At 50.2% G+C, this 16,678-nt stretch overlaps 2 protein-coding genes across 4 annotated transcripts; one reads left to right on the plus strand and one right to left on the minus strand.

Annotated features, from left to right (window-relative positions):
* Positions 1-244: 244 nt before the first annotated feature.
* Ptk6 (protein tyrosine kinase 6) lies at positions 245-10,475 on the plus strand. Its single transcript, XM_038331042.1, has 8 exons — positions 245-659; positions 3,156-3,277; positions 3,714-3,877; positions 4,258-4,411; positions 4,871-5,032; positions 7,047-7,228; positions 7,720-7,873; positions 8,234-10,475. The coding sequence occupies exons 1-8, from the start codon at positions 430-432 to the stop codon at positions 8,419-8,421; spliced, it is 1,356 nt and encodes a 451-aa protein (XP_038186970.1). The 5' UTR covers positions 245-429; the 3' UTR covers positions 8,422-10,475.
* A 3,283-nt stretch (positions 10,476-13,758) lies between these two features.
* On the minus strand, positions 13,759-14,988 carry Ppdpf (pancreatic progenitor cell differentiation and proliferation factor). 3 transcript variants are annotated; one of them, XM_038331039.2, is made up of 5 exons: positions 14,935-14,988; positions 14,519-14,600; positions 14,369-14,446; positions 14,154-14,250; positions 13,759-14,071 (listed from the first exon to the last, which is right to left on the minus strand). In XM_038331039.2, the coding sequence occupies exons 2-5, from the start codon at positions 14,571-14,573 to the stop codon at positions 13,969-13,971; spliced, it is 333 nt and encodes a 110-aa protein (XP_038186967.1). In that variant the 5' UTR covers positions 14,574-14,600; positions 14,935-14,988; the 3' UTR covers positions 13,759-13,968. The 3 variants fall into 3 exon arrangements, with proteins under 3 accessions (XP_038186967.1, XP_038186965.1, XP_038186968.1); XM_038331037.2 differs by having other exon boundaries at positions 14,815-14,955; XM_038331040.2 differs by lacking the exon at positions 14,935-14,988 and adding an exon at positions 14,885-14,912.
* Between the last annotated feature and the right edge of the window lie 1,690 nt (positions 14,989-16,678).

Consider the following 16,678-nt stretch of genomic DNA (forward strand, 5'->3'; position numbering starts at 1 on the left):
TCCTTGTGTGTTCTAGCAACCTGCCCACCGACCTTGAGATTTCCCTCCACTGCTCCCCTCCCCATTCTTTGGCTCTAAGACTCACACCCAGGGGTTGAGGGCTCAGTTGATAGCTGTATGCTCATGGTTTAGTAGGCTATTCCTTGTAACTGCGACCAGACCTTGTCAGAGGTTTAGACGGCAGACTTCCACTGGAGACGAGTGTGAACACTCAGGCTTGATCCTGAGGACCAAAGAACATACAGGGGCCAGAAGGTCCTTTGGGGTGGAGACACAAGAGTCCATTTCCAATGGGTACTAGGAGAGGCTGCTCTCCTGACCGTCATAAGGAAGTAGGTGTGACTGGCTTGCTGGGGAAAACCCTGCCTGTCCCTCCCAGCAGCAAGCTTCTACAAGCAGCTCACAGTTGGCTCTGCCATCGAGCCTGCTATGATGTCTCGGGACAAGGACCACCCGGGCCCTAAGTACATAGGCCTTTGGGACTTCAAGGCGCGAGCAGATAATGAACTGAGCTTTCAGGCGGGAGACCTCCTGCATGTCACCAGGAAGGAGGAAAAGTGGTGGTGGGCCACCCTGCTGGATGCGGCAGGCAAGGCCTTGGCTGAGGGCTATGTGCCCCATGATTACCTGGCTGAGAAGGAAACTGTGGAGTCTGAGCCGTGAGTGACCCTGGAGAGATGGTCCAGGGGAGGGGTGGGCCTTGGGCTGGACTGGGGAAGTCAGAGGGTGTAAGATCCTAGCTAGACATTCAGTTGGTCATACTCTGATCCTTAACATCCTGGTACAAGGGTTACCAATGGGGCTGTGCCTCTGTGTGGCACTGAGGAATGGGGCTTCTCCTTTGGACCCACCCATGACTACTTTACAGCCATAAGTACTGTTCTGCTAGGACTCACATAGGACAAAAGGGCCCGGTGTGGATTTTTAGGATACTGGCTGTAAGAGACAAGATCTGTGTGGGAATTCAAGAGCTGTTGGAGGTGTGAAGTGCTCACTTTCCGAGCAGTCAGAACCAGATGTGCGACCTAGTTACGGGAAACCGAAGGCTATCGAGGCACGCCTATCATCAGTTATCACATGTTTGGGTACATGGGGGTACCCTCAAGAACCCTAGTCCACTGTTCCTGGACACATACCTGAGCCCCTAGAGGCTTTGAGGAACCATAGTAGTGCCCAGTGTGGGCAGTGCCCACAGCCACCCAATTGCTCTGGGCTAAGGCTGGGAAGGGTCCAGCAGGAGGGGTTTCTTGTTTTGCTCCTCAGGCCCCCCTCCCTAACTCCTCATCTCACAATGAGCACCTATTGTGCTCAGTGGAAAACTGTGAGCACCTAAGGAGACAGAAGCAGTGGTAAACGGTACCTGTGACAATTTCAGAGACGGGCTCATGATGGGAACAATGTAGGCGGGTGGTGTACATAAAAGACAGAGAGGAGTCAGGTGGTGGCACATGCCTTCAGCACTCGGGGGTAAAGGCAGATGGATCTGTAAATTCAAGGGCAGTCTGGTCTGCGTAGTGAGGTCCTGTGGTGAGGGGAGGGGAGGAGAAAGAAGGGATCCTATATAGAGAAGTGGCCACTACAGCAAGAGCAAAGGCCCCGAGGTGCTGAGACTCTGACACAGGTCAGAAGAACAAAGCAGAGGCGGCCAAGTGGTCAGAGGGGTCAGTGGGAGAGATTCTTTGGCTTTGCAGGACCTGGGGAGGAGAACTTCAAGAGTTTGAGCTGAATGTTGGGCTCCCTGTGGAGCCCATGTTCCGACCACTCTTGAGGGAGTTGGGGACTCCATGGGCAGAGATGACCTATGGAAGTCCAATGACCTATGGACTTTCACCTGTAGTTCAGTTCAGGCATGTCCAGCCCTTGTGTTGGAAGCTAGCATGTAGAAACACTTTTGAATGGGAGAGTACATGCCACTGTGTCTATGCAAGTACGTAAGGGTGTGCTTAACAGTATATGTGCATACTTGTGTAAGCATGCAAATGTGATGGGTATGTATGTCTGTGCACATAAGTGCACATGTGCAAATGGCTACGTGATTATGTGAACATGTGTATGAAAGTATAAGACAGGAAGCAGCCCTGGGGAGCTGGTGAGATCCCTCTCCCACCTACTTCTGGGCCAAGGCTGGGATCTGTAGGTCTGTGTTGTGGGATTCCCTTCTGTATGCTGTGAATATGTTTTATTGCCATTGATTAATAAAGAAGCTGCTTTCAGCCAATGGCTTAACAGAATATAGCCAGGGTGTAATGTGTAATATATATATATATATATATATATATATATATATATGTGTGTGTGTGTGTGTGTGTGTGTGTGTGTGTGTGTAGAGAGAGAGAAAGAGAGAGAGAGAGAGAGAGAGAGTAGGTGGAGTCAGAGAGATGCCATGTAGCTGCAGAAGGAGACAGACATCCTGGAACCTTGCTGGTAAACCACGAGCCCCATGGTAATACACAAAATAATAGAAATGGCTTAATTTAAGATACAGGAGCTAGCTGGCAATACTCCTAGGTGATTGGTCAAGCAGTGTTTTAATTAATATAGTTTCTGTGTGATTATTTTGAGTCTGGGCAGCTAGGAAATGAATGAGCTGCTTCCATCAACAGTTCTGGTCCCGCAACCTGTTAAGAGACATCCACACGCCGGGCGGTGGTGGCGCACGCCTTTAATCCCAGCACTCAGGAGGCAGAGGCAGGCGGATCTCTGTGAGTTCGAGACCAGCCTGGTCTACAAGAGCTAGTTCCAGGACAGGCTCCAAAGCCACAGAGAAACCCTGTCTCGAAAAACCAAAAAAAAAAAAAAAAAAAAAAAAAAAAAAAAGAGACATCCACACGATGGAACTGTAAGCCTTTGGGGGTGGGGTGGATTGACACACAGGTGGTCATCACCCAGAGCAGGATAATAGGTAGTGCTTTCCCATCCCTACTTCCGGGCCACAAGGACCTGGTGTCCAGAACCAGCCATTTAGGATTTTTGGGGTCTACAATGGGCTCAAGGCCTCTGCAGGGTTGGGAGCAGCATGAGAGAGAGGCAGCTTAGTTGGGACTAAGTAGCTAGGACTCCAGATAGACATGGCAAGGGTTAGATAGTTGAGAGACTGGGTGGATGTGGGGCTGGGGTGAGGATCAAGAGGCTGAGGTTGACTTTCTCCCCTGCAGGTGGTTCTTTGGTTGCATCTCTCGCTTGGAGGCCATGGAGAGGCTGCAGGCTGAGGACAACTCAAAGGGAGCCTTCCTGGTCAGAGTCAGCAAGAAGCCAGGAGCAGACTATGTCCTTTCTGGTATTGCTTCTCAGACCTCCCTTCACCTATGCTAGCTCTCCCTACCACACGGTCATCTGCCTTTCTTCTGATTGTGAAGTCTGGGACATCTTTCTCTTCCATTGGAAGCCCTGACTTCTCCTTGTGATCCAGCTACTCATTTTCAGTCTTTGGGGGCAAAAAGCCATGGGATCTTCAAGTTGGGTTGCTTCCCTGTGCTTTCTGGCATATCCTATGTGTGTCATGGAAGCCAAGGGTCCGCAGGCGTTTCACTGAACACACGGCCCAATAATTCTTGCACTAGGAGTGCAGGAAACAGAGCATCCATGGCTTATGACAGGAGGGCCAAGTAGCCATGGGCAAGCAGTGTCCAGGGTGAGATCAGGGGCAGGAAAAGTGGGGGACATCCAAGGTAGGATGCCTGCTTATGCCTCTTTCTGCCGGCCACCCACCCCAGTGCGGGACGCTCAGGCCGTGCGACATTACAGGATCTGGAGGGATGACGTGGGCTGGCTGCACCTGAATGAGGCGGTGTCCTTTCCTGGCCTGTCTGAGCTTGTGGACTACCACAAGACCCAGAGCCTGTCCCACGGCCTGAAACTGACCATACCCTGCTGTAAGGTAGGCTATTGGCTCCTCTGTGACACAGTTGCTAGGGGTCAGACAAGTGGAGTACAGTGTGGGGGCAGGAGGGGCATCCGAAGATGGCATTCCTCTTGACTGTCTTGATTCTTATTACACTGGCTCACCAGAGCTCAGTTGTGCTCTTGCCAAGCCTGACAACAAGGGTCGCTGACCAATTGCCTGAGGGAGCTTATCAACCTTAGTGGATGAAGACAGCTGCATTTTTACACAAGACACTCAGAGATGCATCTCTAAATTTAAAAATAAACAGGGCTCCTACCGTGGGGTTCAGAGCAAACCCTTCCTGAAGACAGAAGATAAACTGAGTGACCCAGCTATCACTCCTACCACCACCATTACCCTTTCTGTTTCTCCAGCAAAAATCTGAGCCCTTGCCCCACTGGGATGACTGGGAGAGGCCAAGAGAGGAGTTCACGCTCTGTAAGAAGCTGGGGGCTGGCTACTTTGGGGAGGTCTTCGAAGGGCTCTGGAAAGACCAGATCCGTGTGGCTGTGAAGGTGATCTCTAGAGGTGAGCAGGTCACATGCTATTTCCCTCCTAGCCCTGCCAGTGGGCAGGGCTAGTCTCACCACACTGAGGGCATCCCAACATACTGACTGGGCACCTGCATCATGGTGGGAGTCATTTCTTCCACTTGTACCAATTTTTATTGAAACAAGTCACCGGAAGTTTGAGTTTCACCCAGAATCCCAGCCTCACCCTCAGGTTTATACCCAACACCTCAAACATCAGGTCAGCCAAGACCTTGAAAACATCCACCTGAGAAATGTTGACTTTGGCAGTTGTGACCAGGTGGGGCATAGGAGGGCAGATGGATGCATCAGGCTTGGGGCACTGAGGCCTTGGTGGTGGGGGCTTTAGCCTTTGTCTTCCTAGGCTGCCCGTATTTCCTGAGCTGTTTCAGGAGGCCCTAGCTCCTCCTCAGGGCACAGGTCAAGGGCTGTATTCACTGAGACTGGTGTCTCTCAGACAACCTTCTACACCAGCACACCTTCCAGTCTGAGATCCAGGCCATGAAGAAGCTGCGGCACAAACACATCCTGGCACTGTACGCTGTGGCATCTGCAGGGGATCCCGTCTACATCATCACGGAGCTCATGCCCAAGGGGAATCTGCTGCAGTTATTGCGGGGTAAGTGGCAAGCTCCACTCTCCTTTCCCTGAGGCGAAAGTGCTGGAGGCAGCAGGACACACACACACAGAGACATACACACAGAGACACACAGACACACACACAGAGAGACACACACACAGAGACACACACACAGACACAAACACACACATACACAGACACACACAGAGAAACACACAGAGACACACACACAGACACACACAGACACACACACAGAGACACACACACATACACAAACACACACACAGACACACACACAGAGACACACAGAGACACACAACCTTGTTGCTTTCTGGTTTAAAATGATACTTTTTCTTTCTTTTCTTTGGTTTTTTTTTTTTTTTTCTGGTGGTTGGCTGGGTTAGGACTGGAGAGGTGGCTAAACAGTTAAGGGCACTTATTGTTCTTGCAAAGGACCAGAGTTTAGTTTCCAGCACCCACATGGTGGCTCACAACTATCCATGATTCTAGTTCAAGGGATCTGATACCCTCGTCTGGCCTCTGGAGGCACCAGGCATGCATGCAGTACACAGACATACATGCAGGCAAATTACTCAGATACATAAAATATATTTAAAAACTAAAGAGGGAAGCCAAGCAAAGTGACACATGCTTTTAATCCCAGCACTCAGAGACAGGTTGAACTCTGAGTTTGAGGCCAGCCTGGTCTACAGAGCAAGTTCCAGGACAGTCAGAGCTACACAGAGACCCCGTCTTGAATCCCTGCTCACCACCACCACCACCAACAACAACAAAAACCCCTAAAGATGGAGATGAAGGAAAGGCATACACATGTACACGTGTGCACATACCCATAGTAACAAGTACATGCACCACACCACACACACTACATCCCCTCATACACACAAATTAACAAACAAAACCCAAATGGCTGTGGAGATGGCTGGGTGGGTACAGTGTTTGCTATGTAAGCATGAGGACCGGTGTTTTGAATCTCCAGGCATAATGTAAAGCTAAGCATGGAAGCAGCCTGTTATCCCAAGGCTCCTATAGTGAGATGGGAGGAAATGGGAGAATCCTTGTTTTCTCTGGCTCTGCACCAAACAACAAAAACCCTCCTCGTAATTGTTAGTCGTGAAGACTAACATCCAAGATTGTCCTCTGACCTCCACACACGTCCACATACACATTATACATACATGACAAAGGAGAAAAGCAAATGACTTAAACTATGACAAATCTACCAATGGCTGATCATAAAGTTTGAAAAGGTACCAATAAGTACAGAAAAGAACACCCGTCCACAATCTGTATACCCACAGTTAACTGAGGTCACTGCTATAGGCTGTGTAGCCTGCTGGTGACCTGCTTCTGCCCATCAGCCCCTCTCTCTTCCTGAGACCTGCTGTCCTGCCACACCTATACATACTGATACACAAACACATGTATAACACCGACACACACAAATATAGACGTTCACATACGGCACAGACACACCCTCACACAACTCCTCTCACCCGCAAGAGGACACCCCGTCTGTTTTCTTCAACACAAAACCAGACTGTCTCCATCAGCTGAGATGAGGTGCAAAGACGTCACCCAGCTTCACCAACAGTGAACGGGAGCGGGGCAGCGTAGGGTAATCGATCATGCCTGGGGCATATGTATTAACATATCGCTAGCATCTGGAAGAGTAAAGTGTAGTCTACATGTTTCATAAGCGGTTTCTGCAGGAAGTAGTCTTTCAGAGACAGAATACATGCCCCTTGTAGGCGTAACACGTGTTGGGTGTGCACCATCTAGAAAGTCCAGTGGCTACCATACACCAAGACCATCTTGCAGCGACATCTTTGCTCTTAGATTGCTTTATAATTCCCGGAAAGGGCAGAAGTATGTGTGTGTTCTTTGTCTCTAAGTACATAACTGCAGAAGGTCTAGGGCTGTCCATGTTCCAATTAAGCCAGCCCAGCTGCCCTCTGCTGAAGCCTTCACCACCCCAGCAAATGAGAATTGAGCTCTGGCCAACTGACTTTGGCCTCTTATTACCCTGCAGACTCTGGTGAGAAAGCCCCGCCTATTTCGGAACTGCTGGACTTTGCATCACAGGTTGCTGAGGGCATGTGCTACCTGGAATCTCAGAATTACATCCACCGTGACCTGGCTGCTAGGAATGTTCTTGTTACAGGGAACAATCTCTGCAAAGTGGGGGACTTCGGGCTGGCCAGGCTTGTCAAGGTAGGACCCTCGGAGGTAGAAGCCAGAAGGGGAATGGGGATTTATTTTCCAAGCCTTGAGCTGAATCCAGCCACGGGAAAGATGAGTTCTCGATAGGGTGGTGTTAACAGGCAAGGGAATGGCTTCATTCATACAGCCACAGCCTTGTTTATGCCACACTGGCCCAGCTCTGGGTACCCTGGACACAGCCATCTGCAGTGAGCTTTTCCTGTTCCCACACATTGCAGCTCTTCCCTTGTCGTGCCCCACCCTGCCAGAATCCCAGTGAACTGGCACTTTTGATACGAATGGCTCAGCCATGATTCTAGCAGCATTGCTGGCCGTTACCTCTGGTAGCTGTGGGGTAGTGTCAGTGAGTCAGATGATAAGGCAGCGTGTTTACGCCTGCCCAGTAGGACCTTGGCATTCATGCCTGTCCATGCTACACTGGGAGGGTAAAAGCGGTAGCTCCCTCTAGGGTCAGGGCCCCACGATAAGCCATCTTATCACAGGAGGACATCTACCTTTCCCACAACCACAACGTCCCCTATAAATGGACAGCACCTGAGGCACTCTCCCGAGGGCATTACTCCATCAAATCTGACGTCTGGTCTTTTGGGATTCTCCTCTATGAAATTTTCAGCAAGGGGCTGGTGCCCTATCCAGGTATTATCCCTAAAATGCCCCCAAATGTGGACAGGCAGTGAGGTGGAGTGGGAGGCAGGTCTTGAATAGCTGACAGATATGACAGGAGGTACTTTCCAGAGCCTCAACCACAGCCCCACCCCTGTTCTATTCTTTGAGCATCCAGGATGCTGCTGAGATCACTTCCTGGAGACATTGTCCTCGGGGAAGGCAACAGCCACAGACAGTGTGCTAGAAAATGTTCAGCGCATGGTGGTGGTCATTCTTGTTGGAGACAGCATTCAGGGAGGGCCCAAAGGCAGCTGGGTGTAGCTTTCAGGGATTGGAGGGTGGACACCAGCTTCTTAGCTCTCATTTCTCCTCTTCTCCCATGGGACACAGGCATGTCCAATCATGAGGCCTTCCTGAAGGTGAATGCCGGCTACCGCATGCCATGCCCCCAGGATTGCCCACCCAACATGCACAAGCTCATGCTCGGCTGCTGGAGCCCAGACCCCAAACAGAGGCCTTGCTTCAAAGCCCTGTGTGAGAAGCTCTCTGACACCAGCTGGTATGAGAACCTGGTCTGAGCTCCTTGAATGTAGCCAGGACCCATGGAAGAGGGGCTTCTTGATTATCCTGGATCTCCACCGAAGCTGTGCACCATCAATCAGCTTGCCAAGATGAAGGAATAGCAAACATACCAAGCATACCTCAGATACTCCATGCTGTAAAGGGAAGAGTGAAGAGGGAGCCATATTCCTTTCCCAAATATCCTCTTCTGGGAGATAGTCCACAAAATCCAAGAGGCCATCCTGGCTTCTTCCTCCCTTCTCCTGTGAAGACCTCATGTGATGGAGAAGCCAAGAAGGGTCTCAGCAACAGGCCTGTGGAGTTCTTGGCAGCATATCCCTTCCAGAGTGTACCTGTCCTTGGCCACTCCTCTGCTCAGCTGTCCACACACTCCCCACCCCTTGGCACTTTAATTCTGCAGACTCTTGTGTCACAGAGCAAGTTTTGGAGCTTCAGGTCCTTTCCCTTCAGAGACAGCTGCTTCTGTCCTGAGCTCACGAGACAGAACACCCTTTGTAGAAAACCACTGACTTCATGCTCTGCCCTGTCCTCCGTTCTCCACTTTCTCTTTGGACCTGAGTCTTCCCAGATGGTTCTGGCCCAAAGCTTCTCTCCCCAGGTCTCCAGTGTTCTGAAGCCCAGCTGGACTATCTGCTCTCTGTGTCAGCTCCTTATATGCTTGGACATTGGGGCCCCAGTTCTCAGGGGGTGAGAGTACCCCAAAAGCATCTACAGGAGGATGCCTTCCTTACTGCAAGTGGGTATAACCCTCTCAGCACAAACCTACCAGCTGTTTCCAGACTGACCTCTCAAGACGGGTGAACGTGCCCCAGCCTCCCCTGAGGAAATGTTCTCTCTGAATCCAAGAGATGACACTGTCTGTGCTACTTCCTATAAAGTCAAACTGTCTTTTGAAAATACAGTCCTCAGCTGAACGGTGGTGCACACCTTTAATCCCAGCACTTGGGAGGCAGAGGTTGGCAGATCTCTCTGAGTTAGAGGCCAGCTTGGTTTACATAATGAGTTCCAAGACAGCCAGAGCTACATAGAGAGACCGTCTCAAAACAAAACATAACCCCATAAAAACAAAAACATCAAAATAAAAAACAAAACCAAACCTTGTTTAGACTGGTCTAGAGATGAATGCTCATTAAATATTCCTAAGTCCTCTCAGAAGTATAGAAACAAGATCAGATATTCTTAAACATCATGATTTAGAATAATCTTTAAGAATGTTGGTAAAGGCCGGGTGGTGATGTCACATGCCTTTAATCCCAGCATTTGGGAGGCAGAGGCAGGCGGATCTCTGAGAGTTTGAGGACAGCGTGGTCTACAAAACGAGTTCCAGAAGCTCCAAAGCTACACAGAGAAACCCTGTCTCAAAAAAAAAAGTGTTGGTAAAATAAAAACAGGTATGTTCTCGGGTGTGTCAGCACTGAGTATGTATGTTCTTAGCTGTGTCAGCACTGATATGATATAATGTTCTCAGGTGTGTCAGCACTGAGTATGTCTATTCTTACGTGTGTCAGCACTGATATGATATAATGTTCTCAGGTGTGTCAGCACTGATATGATATAGTCTAGTTAGTGACTCTCAACCTTCCTAATGCTGGGATCCTTCAATACAGTTACTCATGTCACAGTGACCCCAACCATAAAATTATTTTTGTTGCTACTTCATAACTGCAACCTTGCTTCTGTTATGAGTCATAATGTAAATACTTTTGGAGGCAAAAGTTTAATAAGGGGGTCACGACCCAGAGGTTAAAAATCATTGAACTAGGATAGGCTGTTCCCCCCACCCCCAGGGTTTAAAGAAGTTTGTTAATTCTACTGGGTATTTAAAATGCTGAAGCCAGAAATGGAAGCCAAGAGCACCATACAGAAGGACATGACAGGGTAGTCTTTGCTTCTGTGGTGTCGGTGACATTTGTTTGATTAGTCGAGAAGAACAACTTTGTGCTGATACCTTGTGAGACCTCCATGACCATAACTGTTGAGTGGATAGGAATGTAAGCTGGGTAAAAGTTTAAATAAACTTTCAACAATAAAAGTCATTTTACAACCTTAAGCTTGTTCAGGCTTGAGAAATTTTAGTTATTCGACTTTGGGGTAATTCCTAAGGAAACATAAACTTGAGCTGATCTGCTTGTGGCCTCCGGTTTTACACAGGACGCAGGATCTAGGTGTGTTTGGTCTGTAGTAAATCTGAGACACTGCACAGTCTGAAGGACAAGCCACTGTGGGGCCTGCAAAGGTTTCCTTCGGTAGCAACGCTGGCAGCCGTAGTTCAGGGGGGCCTACATCCGAGTTTGCACTAGAACTGGGGGACCTAAGAGTTAGGAATGATAATAATGTAATTAGAACCACTAGAAATAACAAGGAAAACCTCCTATGTGCAAATCAGATGAGGAAAACTCCATTTGTGGTAAGGTTGTCACTTAGAGAGGAAGAGAATCATTGAGTGTTCCAGATTACGAAAAGGAAAAACAGCAAGAAAAAGATGATGGATCGCCCCCATCCTCCAACCCATTTTTTTGAAATAAGATTTCTCAGCGTAGCCCTGGCTGTGCTGGAACTCATTTTTTGTTTTGTTTTGTTTTTTGAGACAGGGTTTCTCTGTAGCTTTGAAGCCTGTCCTGGAACTAGCTTTTGTAAACCGGGTTGGCCTTGAACTCACTGTGCTGTGGGTGGAACCCAAGACTGCTTTTTACGCACGTGTGACCAGCTGAACTACATCCCCAGCCCCTAAGCTAATTTAAAAGAACCCTAAATAGACCTTTTCAGTCCTTGGCTTTGACTACATGAGATATGATACCAGTCCACCAGGCCTCTGACTATCTGAAAAGTATCAACAAACTGAATTTGGTGGTGCACGCCTTTAATCCCAGCACTCAGGAGGCAGAGACAGGCGGATCTCTGTGAGTTTGAGGCCAGACTGGTCTACAGAATGAGTTCCAGGACATGCTCCAAAGTTACAGAGAAATGTTGTCTCAAAGACCAAAACAAAACGAAACAAACAAACAAAAACAACAAAGTTGCTTTAAACTTTTAAGTTTCCAGAAGGGGTCTTGTAGCCTCAGGATTTCTTTTTTCATAAACGACAGCAATCAAATGAGGCTTATTTGATGTTATGAGAAGCCTTGTCAAATACTAAGACACGAAACCTTCTTTAGGTTGTATTTGTTACAGGTGTTATTCATACGAGCTGTAGAAAATTCCCGAAAATCTGGTATATCCATGTATGTAATCAGTTATAATTTATTATACTTAAACATGTGTTACAGCTCCTTAGCCTTGGCTTGATTTTCTTTCACAAATGTTTACTTTGATTCTTGGAGATAAAAAGCATCAACTTCGTCCAGGATGTTTACACTGCACAGGTGTCGCTAGCCTTGCAGAATCACCACCTTAATGCGTCTGGCTTATCATAAACCTGCTGGGCTCCCTGCCATTCCCAGGAAAGTCTGACCGAGTGAACTGGTATTTCAAAGACAACTTTAAACTTTGCAGGTTGGTTTTTTTTTTTTTTTTTTTTTTTTTTTTTTTTTTTTAAGGAAATCTTTTCCCTTTCCTTGTGAAAGGTGAGGTATGTATCTTTCTCCTTCCTATTTTTCAGAAGTCTGTGTGTCAACCTTCTGCGTTTGCACATGAAGGTTGGAGGACAATTTTGGATGTTGATGCTCAGGCAGGTGTCACTTTTAAAAGAAAGGATCTCTCACCAATTAGACTAGGGTAGATGGCTCGCCCCCCTCAAGAATCCGCATCCCTAGCACTGGGACTAACAAGCATTACCACATTTGGCTTTCATGGGGATCCCAAAGGTCAAGTTAAGTTTTCAGGTCTTCGCACATCTGCAGGGTAAGCCTTTCTCGACTGAGCTATTTCCTCAGCTCCAGGTAGACTGAGTAACGCTAGTAACAAAGGGTGGGTGACTCCATGGTGGCAAGGTCTGTGGGAAGAACAGGCCTGGCTCCTCCTGTGAGAAAAGTATGACTTTAGAAGCCACGGGGACTTTTTGAAGAGGGAGTGACCCAAACCCACAGCTGCTGCCAGCAAAGACCATGGATGTGGCTGCCTGGCCTGAACACACTTTCAAAGTCTGACCTGAGAGTCTGAGAACAAAGTCCCGATATCACACACAGGTGCCTGCCAGCACTGTTTGTGCTGCACAGTGTAAACCAACAGAATGTGCAAACAGACCTGCCCTTCTTTGTCTGAAATCACAGGAGGTTATTCCAGAAGCTGCAGGGCACCCAGCACCAGGCCCATCTGTTCTGAGGTTTTACCATCCAAGAACCAGAGTGACCCCAACTTCTTTCTTTTATTCTGTAGCTTTGGAGCTTGCCCTGGAACTAGCTCTTGTAGACCAGGCTGGTCTCGAACTCACAGAGATCTGCCTGCCTCTGCCTCCCGAGTGCTGGGATTAAAGGTGTGCACCACCACCGCCAGCAGGATCACTCTTTATATGGCTATTCCCAACTGTTTTCTAACCGTTCTGCAGTCACTAAAATAGCCACATCCCAGCTCTGCTGGCTGCAGCTGTATAACCTGACAGGACTTCAGAGAAACCACAACTCACCAACGGGGAAACCCTTGGGACTTCAGTCTGAAGACCAGAAGCCTACAGGGAGGGAACCAGGGGAAGATGGAACAATGCTACATGCTGCCTGGAGCTGTTGGCTGGGTTCCAGGTCTGACAATGAGCAGCTGCAATCAGCATTGTCTGCACAGTTTGGCCTGAGTGGGCCACATTTCTGGTTCTGAGTCCATCAAAGGTGGGAAGCGCCTCCTCCTCCTTCAGCTTGCTCAGGAGTAAGGGCAGCAGCCCACAAGCCACCTGGACACCCCGAGGGCAGACAGGAGGGAGGCTCAGCTGTCAGAGGCACAGGTCTCGGTTCCCTAAGCAGAGGGGTGAAGCAGCAGGAAGGCCTGTTGTGCCCACCTAAGACTCCTTACCCTGCTGGCTTAAGCCACCTTCCATGGTTCCTCAGCCCTCTTATCCAGAGGCTAGACTACTTGTGGCTAGGGTCCTCTCTTGGTCCATGCCAGTATCCCCAACCTTGGAGAACCATCCACGCAGCTAGTTCATTCACCAGGTTCCTTTGTAGGCACAGGGTCCCTCCAGCAGAGAGGCCCCCAAACTCAGCCAGAGGCCCAGCCTCCCCTGGACTGTCTACCTAGTGGCTAACTGCTACCCTAGGCTCCAGATTCTTGGCGCCAGGACAATTTACAAGGACAGCTCACCAGACCCAGGGATATCACCGGCAAAGATCTCAAAGGAGCTGTCAGGAAGACCTGGGAGCAGTGCAGCAAGAAGAAAGGCTGGATTCAGAAATGTCTCAAACATACCATGGGGAGGATGGCTGCTGGGAGTTTATTTTCTGCTTGGTGCAAGGCACAGTTACGGGATCAGGAAAGCTCAGTACTGTGTACCAACAGGGGTGCTTCCACTAGCTTCTGCTGGTGTCTGTTGCTTGTGCAACCTTCCTAGTTTACAGGGTGGGGTGGGTGGGATTCTGGCCTAGCACCACTGAAGTTGGGTTTGCTGTGGTTCTGCTAGGTCAGGACGGGGCCTTCCTGTTGGCCTGGCCTGGATGGACGACTGGCTGCTGCTTCATGGTTTCAGGAGCCAGGCTTCTGGAGGCCTGGGGGGATTCTGCCGAGCTGCAGGGAGAGAATAAATCAGTGGGTCAGAAGCTAGTTTTAACTGGGGCCATCCCCACAACTTTATGGAAGATGGACTCACTGTTCAGGAGACTCCAACACTGTGGTCATGAATGGGAGGGTGGACTTCCCGAAAAAGAAGCTGGCCCACCAGTGGCCAGGGTCGGCCCTGGGGAGACCTGAGAGGAGCAAAGGAGGGTAAGGATGTTGTCATCCCAGTGGGGTCCTGTCCCTCTCCACATTCCCCCCACCTAAGGATGTGAACTTTGCCCTTATGCCGGCTGGTTCTGCACTCACCCGGGGGGTGGGGCACGGTGTCCCCGGGGTATTCTGCACTTCCGCAGGAGCTGCTGCTGGACGAGGAGCCCAGGCGTCCTGGGGAGGGGAGGCGGGTCAGCCACAAGGCCCTAGCCCAGCTCTGGGCGGGGCCGGCGAGGGGCTACTTACGCCGGTAGTAGTCATGGGTAGCCACGAGCGAGCCGCTAGAAGGGATGGCTGCCATCCTTCAGGACCCGCGCGCTGTGGAGACCTGAGCAAAATGTGGGCCTGGTCACCGCACAGCGGAGTGGGCTCCCAGTCCCCCGGCCCTGTCAGCCGCCAGACTTCCGAGTGGTTCTAACCAGCCCGGACCGGCTGCGCGGTGAGACAAAGGCGCTTTGTAAATGCCCGGCCCCTAGAAGGCGCGCGCCTCCCCCCACCTCCGGCCGCCGCCCTCAACTCGGCGGCGACCCTTCCTCGCTGACCTCGGCGCACGGTCACGGGTGGTAATGCGTGGGGCACTAGGCCACGGAACCCATTTGCAGGAATACCCACGGGAGACCGCGACTCCACGAACCGCGCGCAATGCGCACGCGCGGACTTACTCGCTTGCCTGCACGGGCAACAGATACGTCACGGGGGGTGGAGCGAGCGGCAGGGCCCCGCCTCTATCACGGGGGCGGGGCATCCCTGAGATCTTTGAGCCCTAGAGAGACCTCTTTTAGGTCCGCCCTAGCACGATGAGGTCCCGCCCTTCCCTATTAGACTCCACCCCTAGCCGAGCGAAGATCCGCCCACCTTCTGCAAGGCTGAGTTTTGCAGGTTCCACCTTGGCCCAAACCGCTTTGATTAAACATCAGGGGTCCACCTCTATGCAAAGTCCAGCTCTGCACCAGATCCCAGATAGAAGTGGTTAAAAAATCTCCTGCGGTTCCTGTGCCACCCCGCGTTCGTGGCCTCACGTAGCCCAGTTTGTCTGGTGTTTTTTCCTTTACTTGTTGCTGTCCGCTGCTTACGCTGGTCCCCGCGGGCTTTGTTTTCCAAGTGCCTCACTCCGACTCTTGGCTCAGTAAGTCCGTCTAACTCACTTAAGTAAGCACAGGGCAGCTGCTCCTGCGTGCGTGTCTGCATCGCAATCTCAGATTTCTGGCGCACTGTATAGTGCCTGGAGCCCCCAAGCGGCCCTTCAGGGACTAGCCCGCTCTTGGGAAGCTGAGGAGTCACCCCTGTTCCTTCCATTCACTAGTCCCAGACCTGTGTTCTGTTGCTTGGAAAGGAGGGATGGAAGATAAGGTACAGACGAAGGCTTGGGGGCGGGGAGAGCTGTGAACAGAGGCGGTCTCTAGTAGCTATAGCATCAGGCAGATACTTGCACTATTGCACTGATGGTCAGAGTCCTGGTGTTTGTGGGAATCAAGTGCTTGGAGCTCTAAGGCTGACCAGCATACCCTGGCTTCCCTTCCCTCCCCAGGCAGTCAGTTCTCTGCCAGACCCCCATGGGGACTGGGAGGACCATGAGCCAGTTTTGTGCAGCATGCTTCTCTTACAACGAAAGATGCTAGACTTGCCTTCACGCCGAGGTCCAGGGAAAGCCTAGACTCGTAGGACCCAAGGGGTCTCAAGGAGGCTTTGACTGAGACCCTTTGCTTAGATTTGTTGAGACCTCGTCTGTGCAAACACGGGACACCAGACAAGAAGCGACCCAGCAGGGGTGCTGGTTTAGAGGTAATAAGGTTTGAGTTTGAAGAACCAAAGTTCCTCCATTTTGTCCTCTGCTTCCATCTTGTGTCTTGTGCAAGCTATTTCCCATAAAACTCAGAAATGGCTAGGGGCAAAGGTAACAGGATAGCCATCTGGAAAGTACAGATAATGTAGAATATCCCCACCTGAAGGTCAACCAATAAGAAAACTTGACAAGCAACAGAAGAGGTTCTAAAATAAAATTTCTGAAAAGTCCCTAGATATGAGTCACTCAGGATTGAACAAGTCACCCAATACCCTGCTAATGTAACTTTTCTGGGTTTTGCCATTAAATAATGCCCTCTAAAAGGGCGGGTACCTCCTCTTGTTGCTGGTGCATCAGTTGCTTTGACGAGGTCCCTGCCGGCTTGTAAACGTGCCCACAGTAAACATTTTTCATTTTGGTGAGTCAGTCTCCCTGGTGGTCTTTTGGGGTCCCCATGGACTGGGGTATAATGAAAGAGAGGTGGGGACAGTTGACATGGCAGCAGCTGAAGTTTGACCAGTTCAGGTGACACCAGAAGGGTTAAGCTTACTTCATGGCTTCAGGCTCTGTGGCTTACCCTGGACAACCCTGACCAAGAACATGGGCATCGCCAATGGTTAGTA

The sequence above is a fragment of the Arvicola amphibius genome, chromosome 5, assembly GCF_903992535.2.
Source record: "Arvicola amphibius chromosome 5, mArvAmp1.2, whole genome shotgun sequence".
Classification (NCBI taxonomy): Eukaryota; Metazoa; Chordata; class Mammalia; order Rodentia; family Cricetidae; genus Arvicola; species Arvicola amphibius.